Source organism: Plecotus auritus (genome assembly GCF_963455305.1).
Source record: "Plecotus auritus genome assembly, chromosome: 7".
NCBI lineage: Eukaryota > Metazoa > Chordata > Mammalia > Chiroptera > Vespertilionidae > Plecotus > Plecotus auritus.
In genome coordinates, this window is record NC_137774.1 from 62,743,156 (window position 1) to 62,761,927 (window position 18,772).

General features: G+C 50.9%; 1 protein-coding gene across 5 annotated transcripts in view; it reads left to right on the forward strand.

Annotated features, from left to right (window-relative positions):
* The first annotated feature begins 11 nt into the window (after positions 1–11).
* The window catches only part of UBFD1 (ubiquitin family domain containing 1), a 29,706-nt gene continuing 10,945 nt past the window's right edge, over positions 12–18,772 (forward strand). Inside the window, exons 1-7 of one of the 5 annotated variants that reach the window (XM_080679802.1) lie at positions 12–278; positions 468–803; positions 1,680–1,888; positions 4,418–4,483; positions 4,600–4,705; positions 8,715–8,797; positions 11,341–14,920. In XM_080679802.1, the coding sequence (XP_080535928.1) occupies positions 254–278; positions 468–803; positions 1,680–1,888; positions 4,418–4,483; positions 4,600–4,705; positions 8,715–8,797; positions 11,341–11,451 (936 nt within the window). In that variant the 5' untranslated portion in view covers positions 12–253 and the 3' untranslated portion in view covers positions 11,452–14,920. Of the gene's footprint in view, positions 279–467; positions 804–1,679; positions 1,889–4,417; positions 4,484–4,599; positions 4,706–8,714; positions 8,798–9,714; positions 10,593–11,340; positions 14,921–18,772 lie in introns of those variants that run through there. The other 4 variants (XM_080679804.1, XM_080679805.1, XM_080679803.1 and 1 more) reach the window with 4 other exon arrangements.

The window sequence follows — 18,772 nt, forward strand, 5'->3', positions numbered from 1 at the left end:
CGGCCCGGCTCGGCCGCTAGAGGGCAGAGCCTCTCGAGCGGGCGATTTCCCGGGCCCTGCCCCCTCGGCCGCGGAAAGCTAAAGCGTGGCAGGGGCCGAGCCCGGGAAGCGGAGGAGGCGGGTCTCCATAGAAACCTCCACCTGTTTCCGGTTAGCCTGGGCGAGATTAGGGGCTGCTGCGGGGGCCAATCTCCGCCAGCTCGCCTTTTCCCGGCGGTCCCTGCGGGCGCGGTGGGTGTTGTACACAATCATCATGGCGGCGGCCGGGGCCCCGGATGGTGAGTGTGGCGGGGTGGAGGGCGCCGGGCTGGGTGCGGGTGAAGCGATTGCTCTTCGGGGACGCGACCTGGCCCGGGGGCTGGTGGTGGGGAGAGCCCGGACTTGGGAGCCAGGGTGCGGCGGCGCCCGCGTGGATACGGCCCCAGGCCCAGCCCGCGGCGAGCGCCCACCCCCTAACCCCCTTGCAGGCATGGAGGAGCCTGGCATGGACACGGAGGCCGAGACCATGGCGGCCGAGGCGCCCGCGCGGTCCCTCAATTGCGTGGAGGCCGAAGCCGCGGCGGGGGCGGCGGCCGAGGACGCCTGTGCCGCGCGAGGCAGCCTGCAGCCGGCCCCGGCCCAGCCCCCTGGGGACCCCGCGGCGCAGGCCTCCGTCAGCAATGGCGAGGACGCGGGCGGTGGCGGCGGCGCGGCCAGGGAGCTGGTGGACCTGAAGATCATCTGGAACAAGACGAAGCACGACGTGAAGTTCCCCCTGGACAGTACAGGCTCCGAGCTGAAACAGAAGATTCACTCGATTACAGGTAACCCCGTGGCACGCAGCCCCGCCGCCTTCCCCGCCTCGCCCCGCCCGCGGGTCCAGTGCTCACAGCGGTCCTCCGAAGTGGGTTCTAGGATGCCCATTACACAGAAGGGCAAAATGAGGCCTGGCATTGTAGAACTAGTAAGTGGCTGGCTGAGCTGGGATTGAATCCCAGGCCTGACTCCTAGGCCCAAGCTTCCAATTAGTGCTGCCCAAACATCTCTAATAAAAACCACCTGAGGCACTTGTAAAGTTTACAGCTTCCAGGCTCTTCCGCCTGAGATTTTGAGTCAGTGGGGCTGGAATGTAGCCAGGAATTTATTTTTAACAAATACCAGGCAATTCTCAAAAGGGAAGTCTAGGAAACGCTGCTGGTGACCATCATGCTGGCCCCCTCCCAGGTGTTCCTGTTACTTAATTTCATCTCATAGACAGCACTTAGCCACCTGAAATGATTTTTTTCCTAGGCTTTCTCCATGTAGCTTGTAGGCTCCATAAAAACAAGAACTTAGTCCTTATTGGTTTTTGTAGCCCTGAGGCCTGTGGACTCTTGCTTAATATTTGAGTGATTGGAAGATTGAGGGACAAGTTGGAATGAATGACAGCTAATTTTTATCGAACAGTTACTGAATTACCAGGAGCTGCACTAAATACTGTTTGTCCTGACTTGTGGTTCTTAAAACAATTCCATACAAAGGGAACTACTGTCATCACTATTATAAAGTTTTGGAAACTGAGGCTGAAACAGGTTGTGAATTGCCCAGGTGTGCAAGTCGTAGGTGGTAGAGCAGTACTCACTTTGGGATCTGTTGTCAAAGTGCTCTGGTCCAAGTATGTTTTTTGATTTTCCTTTCACTGTCTGCTACCTTTTCCCAAGGTCTCCCGCCAGCCATGCAGAAAGTCATGTATAAGGGACTCGTCCCTGAGGATAAGACGTTGAGGGAAATAAAGGTGACCAGCGGAGCCAAGATCATGGTGGTTGGTTCCACGATAAATGATGTTTTAGCCGTAAACACGCCCAAAGACTCTGCGCAGCAGGATGCCAAGGCCGAAGAGAACAAGAAGGAGCCGCTGTGCAGGCAGAAAGTGAGTCCGTCATGTGACTGTTAGTTCTGGGAAGTTTGAGGCGTTGTCCTCTGGAGCCGTGGTTGGTTATATTCTCCCTAGAATAAGCTCCTTTTTGGACAGGGCCCATGATGGAAATTTATGGCAGCAGTTGGGTGCCGCTGGCTGTTGAGTGGAGGTGACAACTACCTGAGATTTGCAACTTTGTCTCATCTGGCTGGTCAGTGTGTCTCAAGTCTATCTACTTTAGGATAAGGCCTTTGTAAAGGCAGGCTTCAGAATCCGACATGGGTTTCTCCTGTTTAGTGCCAGAGAAAAATGCCATTGCTAGAACTAATTCCCCATTTTGTGCAAGTGCTTACAATTGTTTTTTTGGTGTGGCTTCCCACAAATCAACAAGCTCATTTCTGGAAAGACATGAACATCAATAGCTTTTAGAGGTTCCTCTAAACTGACCACCTCAGGGAACCGAGTGAAGCTCTAGGAAGATAACTATGCTGATTTCCTCCTCCTGTCCCTGAAATAGGGGCCAGGTTTTTCATATTCTGTGGCTCATTTTGGAGGTCAGTGTGTTGCACTGTCAAAGGATGCTAGTTGGAAGAACCATCACTTGTGATCTTGTCACCCATCAGGCCCAGTCATTGTTAGGGAGCCTCCTGGCCACTCTTGGTAGTGTTCCAGGAAAATAGGTGTTCTCATCCTCACCTGTGTCCCGGGGAGAGCATCCAGCTGATGAACACTGGTTTTAGTGACCAGACATCAAGGCACATGACCAACAGTGGGAAGGACACAGTTTTCTGTCACAGTCCATAGTCCCTTGTGTGTGCGTTTCCAAACTCCAAAAACGTACTTTTGTAAATATGGCAGCAAAACCTGACCAGGGTTAATGTGAATAGTCATGTTTTATCATAAAAATGTTAGTGTGGTTGGTGATATGGTGCTGTCCCAAACTCTGGAGTATATATAACGTATTTTAAAAATATTACAGTCTACGGCCATATCACCCTGAACACGCCCAATCTCTTCTGATCTCGGAAGCTAAGCAGGGTCAGGCCTGGTTAGTACTTGGATGGGAGACCACCTGGGATTACTGGGTGCTGTAGGCTTAAGAAAAAAAAATTACATTTACAAAAACCCAAAAAGCCACACACAACACCCTAAAATTTTTGGCCTTCATAAAAGTTCAAAACTTCTGTTTATGGGGTTTAAAATAAGGAGTTATAAACCTGTATTAACATCTAAAAGGTGTTTATTTGGACACTTCCACCCCCAAATGTGGGGTCAAAATGTTTTATACCCAATTGAGTTCATTTCCATATTCCTGTCTTGCTCTACCACATGTGTGAGATGTCAGATATGAGAATGCAGATGTGAGAGCATTCCCACTGGCCACACTCTGGGAACATACATGTCTCTTGAACACAGGTTTTGAGTTACAAATGATCGCTTAACAGGCTTAGAACTGTTTCACAGTGCAGGGGAAATTCTTCAAAAGGTACTTGTGAGGTCTGAGTCAAATTCAGATTGTAATCCATGCTGCAGTGTTTAACGCCAGTTCCGAGGCATAACGTGGCCTAATGACAGGGCTCCATCTTTGTGACTTTTTGTCAGCGGCTCAGAAATCTGGGACTGAGGGGACTCTTTGTTAGCAGTCTGGCAGTCTGGTGGGTCTGTCACATTGGAGGGTTTCTGCCACGCCAGTGAGGCTTATGGCCACCTGGTGCTTAACTTAGGTTAATCTTTCACCCTCTGCCCACTCATTGCCCTGTAGTTCTAGCTTTACTGAACAGTGTCTGTTTCTATACAGCCACAAATGGGGCGGAAGTCAGGTTCACGCATGTGGGCCGGTCAGGAGCTGTTTCAGGGGAGCCTTGTTAGAACCCATAAGGAGCTGCCTCAAACTCCTGGGGTGGGCTGGGTTAGAGACTTCTTAATAGGGTCAGGCTCTCGAGTAATCAGCATTTGTCTTGGGAAATACGGTTCTTCAGGCTTTGTGTCTAGCTGGGGTTGAGGGTGAAGACTTCTGCAGCAGACGAGTCCCCATTTATGGTGGCATTGCCTCTTTAGGCAGTTGAGCTGCGTACCAGTATCGGGCCAGGTGTCTTTGGGAGTGTAAGTTGGCGGAATTGCTGCCATTTTGAACCTGTCAGGAGAGCAGCACCCTTTGTGGCTCTCAGCTTGGTGTTGAATCCCTTCAGTGGGGACTGCGGGAGGAAGTAGGTTTTCTTTGAATTAGCAGTCTGTAAGGTCCTGCTTTTTCTAGACTAGAGCTTTGATGTTAAGTGTGGCAGCCAGGTGTGATTGATTAAAATTCAATAAAATTGAAGGTCCATTTTCTCAGTCCTCCTAGCCCCATTTTGAGCGCTTCGTCGCCACGCTTCCATCCACACAAGTGTTTGCTGCTCGGGCTGCTCTGTTGTGTTGGAGGGGTAGGCAGTACAGGCTTTTGAACAGAACATTAGGCTTTCTTCGTCCTGCTTTTCAGAGGAAGGAACATAATGAAAATGCAGTCTACTTTCATTTAATGAGCTCTTTTGATTTACGTTTCAGCAACACAGGAAAGTGTTGGATAAAGGGAAACCTGAAGACGTGATGCCATCTGTTAAGGGGGCCCAGGTAAGCCATGCCCTGTCGTGAGCACTCTCAAAACCAGGCCATTGAGCTGTCGTCTCGTCCTGTCTGTTGTCCTGTGTTTGTCCTACTTTGACTTTGGTCCCTCCCTCTCACCACAGGAGCGCCTGCCCACAGTCCCCTTGTCTGGCATGTACAATAAATCTGGAGGAAAAGTGAGACTCACCTTTAAGCTAGAACAAGACCAGCTGTGGATCGGCACTAAAGGTATGTGACCGCTCCCGCGCTGGCTGGCTTGCTGCCTCTGGCTCCCAGAAGCACTCCCTCCCAAGTGCCAGTCTGCTCCTCATTCTCAAATCTCTGCACTGTGCTGTGCGTGCTCCTGGCTTTGACTTTGCTTTAGATGCTTCTCTTTGGACCCTTTTCCCCTCATTCTTTTTAGTCTGATCTCAGAACCAATCCATCCAACAGCAGGTCTGTCCCACAGATGAGGGTTTTATTTGTTTACACACCATCTGTAAAAAACTGGAGATTTCACTTAATCTGATTTTTGGCTTCATTTGAAAAACATAAGAAGGTTTAGCCCAGGGGTGGGCAAACTTTTTGACTCGAGGGCCACAATGGGTTCTTAAACTGGACCAAAGGGCCGGAACAAAAGCATGGATGGAGTGTTTGTGTGAACTAATATAAATTCAAAGTAAAGGAGCAGAGGGGAGAGCAAGAGAACCGGATAGAACAGCCGGATCCAGCCTGCGGGCCGTAGTTTGCCCAAGGCTGGTTTAGCCGGTCTGGACTTGCATTCTCATGGATAACCAGCAGCTGGACTGAGTAGTAGGTTCACATGGCCTGCTACAGTTCCCACTGTCCCATCTAATCTGCCTGTGGCCAGCATCCTTCATTTATGTCACCCGCCTGGCCCCTGTAGATCATAGTTTTATTAGTGTTGGGGACAAGACCTCCCGCCCTGGTTGCCCTCTGCCTGCCCATCGACCCCTGTGCATGGTGAGCCAGGCTTGCTGCTTGCTGGGAGGTGACTCTTGACTGCTCTCTTCCTTCCCCCATGGATCAAAGTCTTGCCAGCTGTGCTCCAAAGTCACCTGTCTCTTTGCCACTCCACTGTGCTACTTAAGACTCCTAGCATCTCTAAACTTGGTCCTTGAAAGGGGTTAACCTGTTTCCTGCCCATCTCTGATTTCTCCTGCCCAGTGGCCAGAGAGAAATTTCTTCTGGACTGTTTTTTTTTTCCTCACTGGTTTTTGTGCTCATAAACCTTTGGCTCTTTAAGGCCAAGTTCAAATGCTTAACCATAGTGTTCAGTGTTCTCAATAATGGGACCCCCTTTAAATTTGTGACTTAGCTTCCTGCCCTACTTACCTTGTCATACCGTATGTGTCCAGAACCGCTTGCTGAATGTCCCCCACGCGCTTTGCACAGCTCCGTGCCTTTGTTCATGCTGTGTCCTACCTGCAAGCCTTTTTCCCATCCTTGTGAGGAATAAACTCTTCAAAGGCCCAACCTAAATGTCCTCCTACGAAGCCCCCCTGACACATGCACTCTCCCCCCCCCCCCCCCCCCGCCTTCATAGAGCACTTCATTTATGTCCCCAGAGCACTCATTACTCTCAGACTTGTCTGCCCCCTGTTAGATTCCGGAGGGGACTGAGCATGCCTAAGTTACCTGTTTCTGCCAGCACTGTAGATGGTCAGTGTTCGAGGTAAATGCTAAAGAGAAGTCCAGGGGGTCCTATCCTCTGAGGCTGATTAGTTTCAGGGACAGGCCATTAGATGATTCTGCTTCAGATGGGACCAAAATTTCATGGAAAATAATCAGGGCTGTGGTGATGGGGAGTGAGATTTTTATCATCTAAAATATGAAAATTTCTTGTTTTCACCCCTGTCTTAAAGTGAACAAAGAATGACATGCCAAAAACGCTTGAGTCCTCTAACAGTTGTGTGATAAACTGCTATATTCTTTCTTTCACATTTGATTCTAACTGCATGATCAGAGCAAGTTTTGCAAACTATTTAAGGGCTCCCGCATTCTTCAAGGGCCTTGGGCCCCTTTAATAGGTCACTGTCTTCTGCAGAGCTGGTCCCGTCACCCCTGTCGTTTCTTCAGTTGTGAGCTGCCCGCCTGTCAGCTCCTCACTTCTCCATGCTCGCAGGTGGTTTGGCGTAGCCCTCCATCATTGCGCTGACTCGCTAAAGCCCTGCCTCTTCCACTTTGGCAGCCTAATGGGAGGCAGTGGCTGAGGCTGCCCAGGAAGACACCAGTGGCCCAGCGGGTAGGTGCAGCCAGGCCGGCTCCTTAGGGAGTACTTATGCGACAGGAAGGTGTGCAGGGGCTACTGAGGACCCCGTGCCTGTGTGGGGCTCCTGCTTCAGCTTGTGGGAGTGGCCATCCTCTGGCGCGAAGGAGAGCTCCAGCAGAACCTGTGGGCGGCAGGAGCCTGCTGGTCGCCAGCCTTGCTAAGGGGCATGGCCATGAATTCGTGTCCTGGGGTCAGCCACAGCCCCGGGTTCTCATTCCCTCCCAGAGCCCTGCCTCCTTGCACCGCGCCCGCTTCTCACCTGCCCATGAGTGCCATCCCCTGGGTGTCGCCTCACTCCCTCAGAGGACAGCGTGTTCTGGAAGTGGGCCCCCAGCACTGGCTTCATCTTCCTGCTGGCCTCCTTCTCAAGGGGATGCTCATGGGCTCATAATTGTGGCGTAAACTCTGGCTGTGTGGGAGGCAGGACTGAGCCTCAGGCTAGTGGAGCGAGAACAGGCAGGGAGCAAGAAAGGTGAGCACAGGTGGGGAGCCTGTGCCCTGTTGGTAGGGCAGTTGCACCTGTAATCCAGCTGATGATCACTTGGAAGTGTGGGCCCAGGATTCTTACATCTGCATTTTCAAAAGAAGCCAGAAATCCACATTTTTCTGTGAGAACCACTGACATTTCAAGGTGGTTGGTCTTAAAAGAAGTTTCTATCTTGCCCTAGCTGGTTTGGCTCAGTAGATAAAGCATTAGCCTGTGGACCGAAGGGTCCCGGATTCGATTCTGGTCAAGGGCATGTACCTTGGTTGCAGGCTTCTCCCCAGCCCTGGGCCCTGGTCAGGGCTTGTGTAGGAGGCAACCAATCGATGTGTTTCTCTCACATCGATATTTCTCTGTCTTTCCCTCTCTCCCACTTTCTCTAAAAATCAGTGGAGAAATATCCTTGGGTGAGGATTAAAAAAAAAAAAAAAAAAAGTTTCTGTCTTAAAGACACCTCTGGTCAGGTCCCGCCTGGGGGGCACTGTTTTAGAGCCGCTGAAAGTTAGCCTGCATGACCGCCTCCAGGTCTCTTCTCCCCACCCCCGATTTTCACAGGCCGAGGCCACAGGACAGGAATAAAATGTCCCAATTCATCCGCTCGCCTAGAATCCCGGCCTCGAAGTTCCTGCTGTTTTGTCAAGTTACCTGTTTTCAGGTTTCACCTTTTTCAGATTTTCCTGTCTACCAAGGCTTTAGTGTGGTTTAAACTTGATTTAACTGCTGAGAGCTGCTCCAGTCCCTGAGGGGTCTGCTGCTTCCGGGGTGGTTTCCTGTCGGCAGGTGCCCCCACCTCTCTTGCTACCGCCCCCCTCCTGCTGCACTTGCTCTTTCCCGCAGTATCCCCCCCCCCCCCCCCCCCCGCCAGGCCTCCCTTGCACTGCCTCTTTCACACCTGCCACCCTTAAACTTGCTGCAGAATGTCTTTTGATCCATGTGCCCTTGATTATTAATCAGAGAGGTTACAAATGTTCTAAGAGAACGTTCGTGTGTGTATATGGGAGTGTGGGGGCCAGGGGAGGCGTTTTGGGGGCAAGTGAGCAGGATCTTGGGCCAGAATCGGTTGTTCACAGCCAACACTCTCCCTTCCTTTCTGTGGGAACCCCGAGCACGCTGGTGCCTCTCTGTTCTTGGCTGTCTTGACTATCTCAGGCACCAAAGGCCTGAGCCAGTGCTGAGCTTGGGCAGTAAGGGTGCAATGGAATTTCTTGGGTGTTTATTGATTAAGAGTTTTAAAAAGAACAGGAAAGAAATACTCTGCTGTGCCGTTGCCACATCTTGGTTTCTGTTCGCTCCTAAGAAGTCCCAGCTCCCACGCAGGGCTCTTGGGCCATTGTCAGAAGGGCTGGTCCCTTATCCCTGGAGGGCAGGAGGATGTGAGCTTCCAGTAGGCTCCAGAGCCACTGCCCTGACGAGGGACTGCTGAGTCCCAGGAGTAGAACAGAAGGGCCTGTGAATAACGGCTGTCCTTCCTCTCAACTCAGAGCGGACCGAGAAGCTACCCATGGGCTCCATTAAAAACGTGGTCAGTGAACCCATCGAAGGGCACGAGGACTACCACATGATGGTAAGTAGCCTGGGTGCAGCCTGCGGCCCGCAATGCTCCAGCAGGGTCTGCGTGACCGAGGAGACACTCCAGGAGACGCCTGTCTAAGGCCCCTGCTTTCTTCTAGAACTCGCCCATGACTTATTCTAGTTCTCTTGACCCCTCCATCCCCCACCCCTGATTTTCCAGCAGTTTCAGGGGTTATGTTGGGTGTCTTTGCCTCCCTTTTATCTGTAACGCTTTTCTTTAGACCAGGAAAACAACTGGAATGAGGAGGAGCCGCTCGTGGCTTTTCATCTCACTTCTTTCTTGTACATAGAATTAAACCTCCCACGAGTCTCGGTGTTTGGACCCCAGGCCTCCTCCCTCTGGGGTGGTGTCACCCTTCCCAGGCTGCAGCAGTCCCGTGGTGGTGACCCTGTGGGGAGGTGGGTCTGTGGACACTGTTCTCGGGGAGGTCTGCTCTAACGCAGGCTGTGTTCTCCTGAGACGGGATGTGTGCAGGCACTGCCCGTCTGTGCAGAGCAGAGAGAGCTCAGTGAATGGAGCTGCTCAGGCACGCCCTCCTACTTCCCAGCACTGTCTGGAGGGGCCGCTTGAAAAACGAAGTTAGCTACCCAGACTTAGAGATTGCTGGGACAGTGACCTGCCCTGAGCAGTGACAGGGTGAGTGAGGGCGGCCGCCTGCCTTTGTTGGAAGAGGCAGTTTTCAGCCTCCACCCAGCAGGGAGGTAGCTGCGTTGGCCCGTCCCAGGGAGAAGGAACAGTGGTGTGCTGACCATGGGTGTGGCTCAACGTCCACAGCAGAGGGAGGAGTTGGGAGGACCCAGCAGAAGGGGCACTAGCATCCTGGCAGTGCTCTGTAGACAGATGGCAGACCTGGGCTCTGGGAGGGTCTGCCAGCCCTGCCCCTCTTCTGCCCTGTTGGTGTCTTTCAGCCCCTGGCTCCGAGCTCCTGGGTGCCCTTCTGAGGTGACCACATCATGGGCCTTGTGGCAGCCCTCCAGCCTGGTCTCTCTGTAGTCTTTAAGGCCTGCACATGGATTGTTTGCCTACTCAGTTATTTTTTTGCTTTAAAAGTTGGATTTTATTTTTTATTTATTTTTAAATATTTTTATTGATTTCAGAGAGGAAGGGAGAGGGAGAGAGAGATAGAAACATCAATGATGAGAATCATTGATCAGCTGCCTCCTGTATACCCTGCACTGAGGATCAAGCCCGCAATCTGGGCATATGCCCTGACGGGGAATCAAACCATGACCTCCTGGTTCATAGGTTGAGTCATGCCAGCTGGGCTAAAATTGGATTTTGATATTTTCATCTGGCTCCTGCACTGCCTTTTGAAGCATGTGCCTTCCCAGTTTGGCCCTGTAGTGTGTGCAGCTCTGGTGATCAGCAGCTTGGTAAGAGGATTTTACACAAGTTGAGGGTCCAGCTTGAACCTCCTAAGTGATTGGTGTGGCTGGGCAATGCCTTAGATTTCATTTAAATGCTCATTTTTTTTCCAGTCGTTTCTGGCAGCGGTGGCTCTGATCGCCCCTCTCTTCTCTACGCACCATTAATCAGCACCTTTTCCTTTGTCCTGATGAAATTATTGTTTCCCTCTTTGCAGACGCCATATCACTAGATTAACATGCCAGAGTTCACTTTAGAAGGGGGTGGCTGTGCTTTGTTCTTTTTAGAGAAATCTTAAAAAATACAAGAAAGGACAGACTATTACAGCAAACCCATATACCCATCACCAAGAAGTGACAATTGCAAATATTTTGTAACTTGTTTTGAATCATTTTTTAATAAAAGAAAATTTACCAGCAGTGAGTTCGTCCCCATTGTCTCCCCTCCCCACTGCCCTCTTCACAATCTCCCACTTGGCCTGCCCCGCTCTACTTCCATTTTCATTTTCATGTATGTTCATGAACAGGCTTCAACACTGTTTCGTGTTTTTTTCAGTTTTCATAAGTCGTATCGTGGTATGTGTCGTTCTTCAGCTGCTTTCCTGGTTCGACATTGTGATCTGTCTGTATTTACCATAGATCCAATTCATACCTTTTAAGAGGGATCCAATATTCACATGAATAGGCCACATCACTTATAATTGTGCATCCCCTCACAGTGGGCAGCAGGCTGTTTCCAAGTTGCTACCCTTGCTGGCAGTGCTGCTCTGAGCGCTCACCTGTTCCTGTGCATGTGGGACTATTTCTAGGGCAGTGGTTCCCAAGAGGGCCTGGATCAGCAGTGCCATATCACCTAGGAACTCTTAGGAATTGCAGCTGCTCAGGCCCCACCAGCCCTCCAAGTCACAGACTATGAGAGGGGAGCCACCAATCTGCTGGACAAGCCCGTCCTCCAGATGGCTCTGATATGTACCCAAGTTGGGGAACCACTGCTTTAGGGTTTGCTATGCTTCTGCTGCTGCTCCTTTTTGGGACAAGAGAATGCTCCCCACATGAAGTCTCCCCTTCCCTGTAGATTAAGCCACCTCTCAGCCCACCCCTGTGCGTGCTGTGCTGCCGCTCAGCCTCCCGACCTCTGAAGTGTCGCTTGGTTTTCCTTTTCCCTTCCAGGCGTTTCAGTTGGGCCCCACGGAAGCCTCTTACTACTGGGTGTACTGGGTTCCAACTCAATATGTGGATGCAATCAAAGACACTGTGCTGGGGAAGTGGCAGTATTTTTGAAAGCACTTTCACCTCTGGCCCAGGAGACTGACCCACAGTGAAGGACATTGCTGGGAGAGGCCTGCAGCACCCCCGGATTTCAGAGTTCTGGAACTTTGTTCACACACAATCTATACCCAATCTAAGGTGATGTGGTGACCGAAGCCAGAGGTGATGTTCTTTCACCCATAGCTTAATCCTAACTTAAAATCACCGGTTCCCTTTCTTGCAGTCAGCTTCATACCATTTTAAAGTCAGTACAGTGGAAACCAATAAATCTGAACTCGGAAAGTGTTGTGTGGAATACTCTTAAGTGTATTTGAGAGTAGTTCTGCCAAGGTTTTGTTTAGAAAGGAATGGTCAAAAGCTTTCTGCTTTTTTTAAAAAGTGATTTCAACAAATATTTTCATAAATCTTTGGTTGCAAACATTTGGACTGTGTTTTGATGAGTTGGGGTGTTTTATTTCTTTTTCATATAAAATTTTATGCAAAGTGGGAGGGTTGGTAAGCCATATTTTTCTGTCCATTGACTCAGATTTAATTCTTTCCCTTTGTATTTTCTCACTTCCTGGATAGGAGTTTTTGTTTTGAAAACCCAAAGATGTCAGTTCCTCCTTTTGTACCTCATCACTGCTTCCTTTCCTGGCCTTCCTCCCGCCGTGCTGCTGCTCGCGAATGCACGCAGGAGGGGGCGCAGCAGGTCTTGGTCAGGGAGCTCTCTCGTGCTGGTGTCTGGTGAGCAGCAGAGTATCAGAGACTCTTGTCTAAACATCTTGGCCTTCGGGCACCGATCTCTGGGGCGGTCATTGCCGCATTGATGGTTGCCTGCAGCCCTCACTGCGTTGGTTCTGTTGCCCAGCTGGCGTGAGTGTGCCTAGCTGTGCTGCTTTAGGACCCGCAGTTCCCAGCTGGCACAGCCTCTTCCAGGAGGTGCCGTGGGAGACCGTTATACAGCCATGTAGCCACAGGCCCACTTGGGAAGTTTCAAGGCATCGTAAGCAGCCCAATGGTTATTTCAGTTGTGCTTCTCCATTTGTTCCTTCGCTCATGCGTTGTGTTCAAGTTCTTCCTCCCTTGTTCAAAGATGCTGCCTTTCTCAACAAGAGGACATCTGACCTCGTGGGTTGGCGATGTGTTGCAACAGCAAATATGGGATAAATTGCTTTTGTGATTAGCTCGCCCTCGTGTGGTTTAGCCCTTATGTTCTTTGTATCCGTGAACCCTGTTGTCTCCTTGTGGCTTGGCTGACCGAATGAGGAAAGTCTCCTGCGAGGGCATCCTTGTGCTGTGCTGTTCCTCTGCCGCCCTTGCAGTCCTCCCTCGCTGCTGCAGGCTCTCGGCAGGGCTTGGCCAGAGAGTTTCCAAACCTGCAGTCGATTCCAGGCTGTTCGTCCTTGTTCTGTGAACTGTATTAGCATGTGTGAGCCAGTGAACGGTGATCTTCTGCACCCTTCCCTCCAAACTGTAGTTCAGGAATCCAGCCGGCAAAGACAGGCTCGTGCTTCTCACGCTGTAATCCCTTCCCAGTTCGCATTCGGGCAGAAGTACATCGGTGAAGGGTAGTGTCCAAGAAACTGCCGTTCCATCCCTGGGAACCGGAGCAGTGACTGACTGCAGCCTCTGTCCTGCTGCCTGCGCTCCTGCAGGGCCCAGCCACGTGGCAGGCCGGCCTTGGCTCGGCTTGTTGGCCAGTGCCCCTGTCCTGGAGGCTTGTCCCGGCAGTGCCACACGCCTTCTCTCCTCTGGAAGCAGCGTCCTCATCCTCAGAGTGGCCTCACCCTGCTGCTCTCCTGGCCCTTCCCGCCAGGTCTGCATTGACCCTGTTTGTTTGGCTACGCGCCAGCTGCCCTCCCTTCGTCCCAGGGACAGCCTGTCCCATCTCTCCCTGCTCCCCACAGGCCACACCGCTTCGCACTCAGGCTGGTGTCATTTCCAGACAGGACCACAGCCTGCGTGAGCCTTTTTATTTTCAGTAAAATGGTGCTTTCCCCCTTACTTTGAAATGCTATATATTAACAATAATGTACTGACATCTTTCGTTGGAGTGTTTGATGGGCTCACTGACTGCCGGAACAATCATGGAGATCTTGTGGGAAGCCCTCGGAGTGCAGAAGTGACGGGCCAGAACCCCTGGGGAGGCGTTGGATTTGGATCCGAGTCTGGGTCCCAGCAGTATTGCAGTCTTGTCACTCGGTCCCGGGAGCAGTCTCGGCATTTGTTTTCTTACGGCCCAGAGTGTGCCGAGACAGTGTCCGCAAGCTGCTCTCCCTCCAGAGGCCTCACAGTGTTACTGTTTCGTCAGGATGGTTTCTGTGCAGTTCTTCCTGTCAGATGGATCAGCTCTTTCTCTGGGGTCCTGACTGTCCCTCACAGTGGCACAGGGGTGTGCGGGTGGACCGAGGAAGAGCTGGCTCCGAGCAGGGCTGCAGGTGCAGGAGCAGGCAGGCATGGCCTGTTGTCCAAGTGGCGCTTCCCTCAGCCTCCTGGCTGCTCTCCCTTGTGGACTTCGTGCTGGGCCTCCTGCAGGTCGTGGCTTACTGGTGCCATGCCTTTCTTTCCCTCCCGGAGGCCACTTGGCAACTAATGATAGAGGAATGGCTGCTGAGGGCAGGCCGCTCAGTCAGCCTGAGCAGAGAACTTGGACTTGTGAATCCTGAACTCTTTGATGTTAAGTTTTTGTGCTTTTTTTTTGTGTGTGTAAGTATTTTAATTGCTAATGGGCCTTTTGCAAGTAGTATTAGCTCTTCCTTGATGAGGCTGAACTGAGCTAAGGATGTCCTTTCCTATAACTCGTGGACGCAGGAGGCCAGCGAGGCCTCAGGAGTCTCCTTAGTTGCTGCTTTGCCTTCCAAGGGCCAGAGAGATGAACTGCCATGTTGCCACGGCTCTGGAAACTTTTCGTATTTCAGCCAGAAGGGGCTTGCTCTCCCCTTCTCTCAGTACCCATGTGCCTGGGAGAGCTCCCGGGCTCCCGCTCTGGCTCCCCTTTCTTTGCCGGGGCAGGAAGGGACGGGATGGATCCTGTGCCACAGTCTTCTTGGCTCTGTTCTGCTTGTTGTCTTGGGAAAGGTTGGTCCTTTGTTTTAGGGCTTTGTAACAATGTCATCTCTACTTAGGATTGGCACCTGCTTCCTTCTTAGTAGGGCCCGGTGGCTTCTCTGAAGTTACAGGTGGTCAGGGCCCTCCGGTGCAGAACATCTGGCCCATTTCCCTCCAGGCCGAGTGGCCTGCTGCTTTCCAAATTTCAAGAACTGCTTTCTTTTTTCTTAAAGAGTTCTCCAGAATAAATTGACAATATACGTAAGTACCATGTTTTCTTGTGTATGCTCTGGTCTGGTTTTTGTTTTTAATCAAATGCCTGTTGGGAGGAGATGAACGTATTTAGTCTGTTAGATTTGCGCTGCTGGATTTTTTAAAAAGTGTAACCTTGACTAGCTGTCTTATTGTTTATCCTGTAAGATTAGCCTATCAATTAAAGTTTGATAATTAATTGCGTCTCCTTTTTCCTTCCAATTCTTCATGCGCCTAATCCATACTGGGGATTGACCAATATTTGGAACTGGGCCTGGAGCCATTTTTTTTAACCAGTTGTGGTCAACCATTTTCCTGTCTTCTCTATTTGACTTTGAGTATATCCAAATTTGAGTATATCCTGCAAAAAACAGTTGATAAAGAGATTTGATTTGATTTACTTCCGTATGAGTCAAAGTCACTGCCAGGCCATGCTCCTGGTGGGGCAACCCTCCTCCTGCTCTGGCCTCCGGCTGTTGGAGGCGATGCTACCTCCCTGTCTGTGCCTCTGTGACTTCACCCAGCCAGATAGCCTCGGAGGACATGGCTGGTGACACCTGGGGTGGAGCTCCACTTCCTGCGGCAGCCACAAAGACCCAGGAACAACAAACAGGCCTTGGCATGAACGGGCTTTGACACCGGCACACTTCCATTGGACACTCGCCTTCCCTCTACTTCGTAAATGTTCCCAAAGGTTCTGGTCCCACAGCCCCTCCTGGCTCTTTCCATTATTCCAATACCTCATAACCCCGAAGCAGTGCTCTCCGGCTGTTAGGGGTCTGGCACTGCCACAGGCTGCACGTTGCTGGCGCCCACTCCAGCGGTCTCCTCCGGGTCTTATCCCAGTTCTGAATGGTTGCTTCAGGCTCCTTCAAATGATAGGGAGAAGGAGGTAACCTGCAGCCAGAATAGCACACCATACCCACATTTTCACAGCTAACACCCCTTTGCATCTGGGATCCCACAAGCCAGACGAACTGCCACAGTTACAGGTGGTCAGGGCCCTCCGGTGCAGAACATCTGGCCCATTTCCCTCCAGGCTGAGTGGCCTGCTGCTTTCCAAATTTCAAGAACTGCTTTCTTTTTTCTTAAAAAGTTCTCCAGAATAAATTGACAATATACCTAAGTACCATGTTTTCTTGTGTATGCTCTGGTCTGGTTTTTGTTTTTAATCAAATGCCTGTTGGGAGGAGATGAACGTATTTAGTCTGTTAGATTTAGGGCAAGTAGCAATGACCTCTTTCTCCTATGCCCAAGGGCTGTCAGGTCAGGTTAGCCGGTGCACATAGAAGTGGAGGGGTTTCCCCCCAGGAGCCCTGGCCAGCACCACGTGGCTGCGCTCAGCTGGGCTGACCTGCCATCCTAGTCATCAAGGCTGTTTTCTTCGACGCCTTGTTGGCCTGTCTTGCCCTCTTGATACAACCCTTCCTGCTGTCCACCCATGTTATATAACTCCTGGTACAACCCTTCCTGCTATCCACCCATGTTATATAACTCCTGGTACAACTCTTCCTGTTGTCCACCCCATGCTGTACCTCCTGGCACAACCTTCCCTGCTGTCCATTCATCCTATCTAATAAAGAGGGAATATGCTAATTGACTGCCCCACCCTCAAAGATGGCAGCACCCACAGCCACAAGATGGCGGCGCCCAGTCCCTTCAGCCCAGCTGGGGTGGCAGGCATGTGGCACCCCATGGGGGTGGCTTTGCACGCCTACCTCCAGAGTCCCGTCCCCTCAGCCCCCCAGCTGCCCAGGGCTGGCCTGAGGCTGCCTAGCTGCCCAGGGCCGCCTGAGACTCAGGTAACCAGGGCCAGCCAAGGCTTGCGCTGCCGGCAGTGGCAGTAGCACAGGTGTGATGGGGCGTCGCCTTCCCCTGATTGCCGGGTTGCCTCGCGCCCCTGAGGGCTCCTGGACTGTGAGAAGGGGCAGGCTGGGCTGAGGGACCCCAGTGCATGAATATTCATGCATCAGGCCTCTAGTGTTACATAACTCCTGGTACAACCCTTCCTGCTGTCCATCCCATGTTGTACCTCCTGGCACAACCTTTCCTGCTGTCCACCCATGTTATATAACTCCTGGGTGTTTTTTGTTTTGTTTTTTTAATATAGTTTTATTGGTTTCAGAGAGGAAGTGAGAGGGGGAGAGAGATAGGTACATCAATGATGAGAAAATCATTGATAGGCTGCCTCCTGCATGGAGATCGAGCCCGCAACCCTGACATGTGCCCTGACTGGGAATCGAACCTTGACTTCCTGGTTTATAGGTTGATGCTCAACCACTGTGCCTCGCGGCTGGGCACTTCTGGTTTTCAAGTTCTATATTTTATTGATTTTTAGAGAGAGGAAGGGAGAGGGACATAAACAATGATGAAAGAGAAACATCGATCAGCTGCCTGCTGCATGCCCACTACTGGGGATTAGGCCTACAACCTGGGCATGTGCCCTGACCGGGAATTAACTAGCAACCTTTCAGTAAGCCACACTGCCCAGGGCAAAAATATTACTTTTATGTGTCATTTATTACACAATACATGGTATTTATAATTTAGAAAATACTGCTGAACAAAATAAGCCCTGAGTCTACCATGTCATAATCATTAACATCTCGGTGTGTTTTCTAGAAATGGGGTCATGCTGGTTAAAATCTGCACTTAACAGTCTTTCCACATGATCGCATAACTTCCTATGTAACCAGTTTCATCGCTGGAATATCCATTGTATGGTGTGTGTGCTTTCTGTTGCATGTATCATGTTGAATTTCCTCCCTTGTATGGACAACTTCCAAACAAGTTGAAAGAATAGCATAGTGAACACACACATACACGCCTAACTTAAACATACACGTAGCTGTCTCCGTCACTGGTTACCCTTTTGCTGTTTCTTTTTTCTGACCCATTTGAAAGCTAACTGCAGCCCTGATGCTACACCTCTAAATACTCAGTGTGAACCTCATGAGAATAGGTTAGTCTGACCACAATAGCACTGTATTCCTGACTAATGGGATGTCCCATCCCCGGCACCTAGCCCATCTGTCCTCCAGTGTCCTGTGTTCCTCTCTGTCTTCCCAGCCCCACACTCCCCTGAAGTTGGTCTCTGGTCTCCTTTCCCAATGACATTGATTTTTATTTTATATTTTTAATGACTTCAGAGAGAAAGGGAGAGGGAAGAGAGAGAATCAGTGATGAGGGAGAATCATTTATCAGCTGCCTCCTGCATGCCTATAGGGGATCAAGCCTGCAACCTGCGCGTGTGCCCTTCACTGAAATTGAACCTGGGACCCTTCAGTCCACAGGCCAACACTCTATCCACTGAGCCAAACCTGCTAGGGCTATTTTAGAGCCCTACCTTCTGGATGTTTCCTCATGATCAGATTTAGGTTCAACAATTCTAGCAACGTTTCTTCCTGCTCATCACATGGGCAGCGCAGTGCTTGCACTGTTGGTGATCTGAATGTGACACGTTATACAGATGCTAACTGTCCCCCTACCAGATGGTGAGCTCCCGGGAGTGGAGGCACACACGACTCACCTGTGCGGGACTCAACCCGTTGGCATTGCTACACGTGGACATGTGATGTTTGAGTGAATGCACTTGCACTGGAGGGCGGGCCGGAAACGGGCCTCACAGCCACTCTCACAAAGGGGACTAAGGCAGGCGTACAGGTGCTCGGGCCATTAGAATTGTGCACACCATCCCATCTCTTCACACTTTTTTTTTTTTTTTTTTTTTTGGTAGGGTATATCCATTAGACATTGCTTCATGATAGATCACCCAAAACTGACTTGACACAATGAACAGCCCTCGCTGGTTTGGCTCAGGCCTGCAGACTGAAGGTCCTGGATTTTATTCCAGTCAAGGGCCAAGTACCTTGGTTGCAGGCTCTTGGCCCTGGTGGGATGCATGCAGAAGGCAACCAACTGATGTGTCTCTCTCTCACATAAGTGTTTCTGTCTCTCCCTCTCCCTTTCACTCTCTAAAAAATCAATGGAAAAAGTCCTATCCTTGGGTGAGGATTGAAAAATAAAACAATGAACATATGACTTGGGTATG